Source organism: Vipera berus (assembly GCF_964194415.1).
Source record: "Vipera berus genome assembly, chromosome: W".
In the NCBI taxonomy this organism is placed as follows: Eukaryota; Metazoa; Chordata; class Lepidosauria; order Squamata; family Viperidae; genus Vipera; species Vipera berus.
This window is the reverse complement of record NC_138210.1, coordinates 70,785,398-70,790,309: the sequence shown is the minus strand read 5'-3', so window position 1 is coordinate 70,790,309 and position 4,912 is coordinate 70,785,398. Positions and strand designations below refer to the sequence as shown.

Here is a 4,912-nt window from a genome sequence, read left to right as displayed (position 1 = left end):
GTAGCCCAATACACAAAAAAATAAGAAAGCTGACCCCTCATTGCATTGTAAAATAATTTCTTGGAGCTGTGAGTGCATGTCCAACTCAGGGAATGGGGGAAATGTTGACAACCAAAGAATACAAATACATACTTGGAAAAAGGAGCAGGATAGGACAGTAGAATAAGCCAATCTTTTCCCTAACCATCTTCTCATCTGAGATCCTGGTTTAGTGGCCATGAAAGCAAGAACCACAGTGATGGTTTTGGCCAACACACTAGAAATAGCCACTGAGAACGTGGTTCCAAAAGTTGATTGCCGGAGAAGGCAGATCACTTTACCGGGTTGGCTGAGGAAGAACAAAGAAGATAGAAAACAGAGCAGAAGAGAGATAAGCAGGGTGTAGGTGAGGGACTGGTTGTTGGCTTTGACAATGGGAGTCTCCCTGTGCTTAATAAAAATTCCAAGTACCCAAGATGTCAAGAAAAAGAAACCAAGAGCTGAAGAAGCTAAACCAATTCCCAAGGTTTCTTCAATAGTTAGAAACACCGTCCGTTTCAGGACACATCCATTCTTTTCTTTATTCGGATAATGATCTTCTGGACATTCAAAACAATCATCCATATCTAGGAAGAAAATCAAAGAAATTTGTTATCTAGGCATTCCAAATCAGTGAAACTCATTTTATTAATTGTATTCATCCTAAATTTGCTTAAGTCTAATGAAAATTGGTAGAATTCCTACCATACCATTTTGATTTGAAATCTTCCCTTCTAGACATGGAACACAGTCATAGCAGCAGAACTGATCCCCTTCAATCACTTTCTTTCGGTCCCCAGGGAAACAAGGGTCATTGCATCGAGAAAATGGAAGAACCTTACAATAAACAAAATAAATGTTTTGAAAAGGAGGGTTTTTAAAACAGTTTCTGATTTTTCTGATTTCACATGAAATGCACACCAAATATGCAACCATGGCTTTTACATTGTAATATCACTTTTGTCAATTTGAGGAATCCTTGATCATCAGCAACATTTGATAGAATATGCCATTGTTTATTTTAAAAAAACCCTCAGAAATTAGATTTCTAAAGAGACTATGTTCAATATGGGATCCTAAAGGATTAAGGCATGGTGGATTCATTAATTCAATACCTGGTTAAAAGCTGGACTCCAGACAATCAAATCTTCATCCATGGATAATTCCTTCCCTTTTGAAGCTTGTAGATCAATCTTTCCAATTCTAACTCTCTGAAAGGATTTGTTTGTAAAAGTGATCAAATTGGTGATGTCGAATCCACCTGCTGCTTCCCCTTTCTCATTCAGGAACACTCTCTCCCCAGCTGAGTTGTTAAAAGAAATGCCTTGAAGAAATGGATGGAGCTAATTGAAAGAGAATGAAAGAAAGAGGTTGTTGAGAGCTATATAATAGAGTGGATAAAAGCATATTAAAATTTCATTGTCATTCTTCCAATTGCTATAACTATAATTAAATATGTGTGCTAAGAATTTGGATAATCAATATTGCATGATAATGTACACGTCCACACTATATACCTAATTTAATATTAATATAAGGAAAGGAAAGAATGAACTGTAGCAGAATGTAAAAAAGATTCTGGTTTTTTGTAACTTCCTTTAATTATGTTTTAGGTTCACTACTTAAAGAAATAATTCAAGATAAAATAAATAAATAATATTTCCTCATTGATATAAAGTTATTTGACACTCTGAGGTCTGACTAATGTCCTTTAGCCTAATGTCCTTTAGAATCTGAGATCCAAGCATTCCTCCACAGAGAGATGCAAGAAAGAGATTATTGTAAACATGTTTCATGTCTCATACTATGCATGCCACATCTAAAAAGGACCATTTTTATTTCATTCCTTTAATCCTCTGATAGAGATAGAAAGCTCAGCTTTTTACCCATGAAAAGTCCATGAGTCACACAAGGTTCTTGGGGAATTGATTGTTTTTGGAGAAGGCAATGACAAGTAATCTAAATTATCACTTTCATCTTGTGCAATGTATGATGATTTAGTCAATAATGTCTGCTGACAAATAAACCATACTTTATACAGTAGCTTCTCAATGACCAGAATAATAAGAGAAACTATTTTTTCTGTATCTATTTTAGACAGAACAGAATGTCAGAGTCAGAAGAGACCTGAAGGTCTTCTAATCCAACACCTTGCTCAAGGAAGAGATGCTCTATTATTTCAGATAAATTGCAGTCCTCCTCTTCTTAAAAATCTCCAGTGTTGGAGCATCCAAAACTTCTAAAGGCAAAGTATTCCACTAATTCATTGTTAATTTTTCTCACCATCAGGAAATTACAACTTATTTCTAAGTTGTTTTCTCAAGCTTGATTCCAAATGCAGATAATATTAAGACTTTACACAATGGGTTGAAAGTATAATTCTACGTCAAACTGTTTATTGAAATATAAGAAGTGTCCAGTGCAAGGGGAATACCTGCCAAGACTGGAGATGTGGAAGATCAGGATTTTTACACATCATAGTTTTTTTTCTATTGAAATGTAATGTGCATAGAGCTTGCAAAGCATGAGCCACAGCATGAACAGCATTGTAGATACTATAGCTTTGGCCAGTCATTTCCATTTCAAAGGCAGGTCCAGGAAGATCCTCTAGCTTCATCTCGCCAGTGCACTGCCTACTCTGTGTTTCATGTAATTCTGGTTTTTTAAATGAACAATCAAATAATTGTTCCCAAACTTCCTGAAGAAACTCATCTCTGTAGACTGAAAGAGGATTTACGGCCTGAAGAAATTCCTTGAAACCTACAACTGTTGTTGAATGAGCAGTAAATGAAATAGCCCCATGAAACATCTGGAGATCCCAACTGATTTGGAATCCTGATAAGACAAAATCAATTTGTGCAGTCATGATCCACACCTTTTTCAATAATGAAATTTCCTTCCTTTCAGGATCTACCATAAATGTGACAATTCTTAGCCACATAATTGACAATGCTCCTCCATAGACAAGAAATGCATTGGCTTTGCTATTTATCCATTTCCATGAAATAATTGAGATTGTTTGATAAAGTTCTGTGAAGTCTTCTGGGCGTACTGGTGAAAGCCTTTGTATGAATGCTGAGCAGATTCCATGCTTTGCAAGTAAGGGCTGCATTTTCTGTAAGAAATTTTCTCCATTGTTGTTACCAACAGTAAAAATCCCAATCCAGGTCCACCTGAAACGGTGAAGCAGTTGGATAATCCCAATGTATTGATGGTCCTCTTTTGGGACCATGAAATAAAGTGAAGAGAGCTTACTGTTCTCAAATTCCTCTTGGGCTAATGAGCCGTATGTCAGCTGCAAGAAAGTGGAGTAGTATTCTCTTGAGTTGTTAAATCAAATGTAATTTTCCTGATTTAGTTTTCATATAAAATATATCAAAGGAAGGAATTGTTTTTGTGAAATTCGCCTAAGCATAAATATGGAAAGGAATTTCTTGGAATTACTTCAAACACATATAATTGATCAATTCTTTTGATAGAAGCAAAGAATACTATGTTCACGTTTTTCCTCACGTAGGGAAAGTCTACAGATATTCACTTCTGTATTTGGCATTGTAATTTCAAAATTGTTCTAACTAATAGACCTTAAGCAGGCAGAACATCTTTTTCCAAATCTAAGCTAATCTTAATGCTCCTTAATTATTTCATAACAACATTAAGAACAGAATGTAGAATTTTTGTGTTTAACCCTTTCACCACTTACTTGTGGAATCTTGAAGAATCTTGTAATTTCAGCAATATGAGATGATGTCACAAAATCCAATCCCCCAATAATAGCCACAAGATTCTTCTGGCTATCACACTTATAGTTAGGAACAAATTCATGGGATTTAAAAAGGAGGTCCAGAGTGGTGCGATAGGTCATCCTTGCACTGAGGTAACTGTCATAGATGTGGAACCCAAGAGTGGCATTAGGTAAGAATTGGGAGTCCTCATTGATCTCCTTCACAGCAAAGGCCAAGGCAAGGACGTGTTGATGAAATTTGGTGATTATGCTACAAATAATTTAAATCCCCCATTGAATTTTTACAAGACTTTTAAGGTGGCATCATTTCTATATAAGTAAGAAACATCTTATGGTAGCAGGAAGACAATAGCTTTCCTAAAATGCTTAATAATTTGTTCAGAGTTCAAAATTATTTTACACAGCATTTCCATAACTTCCAATGAATATGTATTACAACAAATACAAGTATTTTTCAAAGTAGTATATTTTCTATCACATTTTCAAAAAATGGTATATGAATAGATTCAGGAGGTATCACTGATTTACTGTATGTATGTTTTGTTAAGAGAGATAATGCCAAATCTTTTTTAAAAAAATTCTTTATGTCAGTAATTGTTCAAATATAGACTTCTTGATCTTAAATTTTGTACATTTCATGTCAAGGACTTTGGAAAAATCTAAAAGTTATTTTTTCTCTCACAACCAGATACAACTCAAAAAATATAAGGCATAGATTACATCAAAAATCCTAAATTTATGAACAAAGAACTTTTAGTCATATAAAGGACTTTTGAAAGTCTGAGTAAGATTTGATAGAGAAAAAAAAGTCTTACATTGGTATTTCATAAGCTTTTATAGAAGGATTTTCACTAAATTTAAATTCATAACGGTGGTAACCCATGTGAGATGCCATCCCACCAATGATTAAGTCACCAGGCTGATACCATTCATGTGGAACAAGGAAAGCATCACTCGCAGGGCATCTTAAAGTACCTACTTTGTGCACCAAAAATATCAGAAAAAACATTTTCATACTTTTATTATTGTGAAAATGTTTTCCCTTCCAACCTATCGATCAGGAAGTACATATAATCCAATACTTCATCTAAAGATTGATCCAAGGCTAATATCTGATAATGCACGTAATGAGAAAATCTATCATTTTCT

At 34.6% G+C, this 4,912-nt stretch overlaps 1 protein-coding gene across 1 annotated transcript in view; it reads right to left on the bottom strand.

Moving 5' to 3' along the window:
- The window catches only part of LOC308676831 (vomeronasal type-2 receptor 26-like), a gene marked incomplete at both ends in the record, with an annotated part of 4,952 nt that extends 294 nt beyond the window's left edge, over positions 1-4,658 (bottom strand). Inside the window, 6 exons of the mRNA XM_081342867.1 lie at positions 1-605; positions 729-855; positions 1,134-1,361; positions 2,453-3,313; positions 3,722-4,013; positions 4,579-4,658. The exon at positions 1-605 is cut by the window's left edge and continues 294 nt beyond it. Coding sequence (XP_081198993.1) covers positions 1-605; positions 729-855; positions 1,134-1,361; positions 2,453-3,313; positions 3,722-4,013; positions 4,579-4,658 — 2,193 coding nt within the window. The remainder of the gene's footprint in view (positions 606-728; positions 856-1,133; positions 1,362-2,452; positions 3,314-3,721; positions 4,014-4,578) is intronic.
- Between the last annotated feature and the right edge of the window lie 254 nt (positions 4,659-4,912).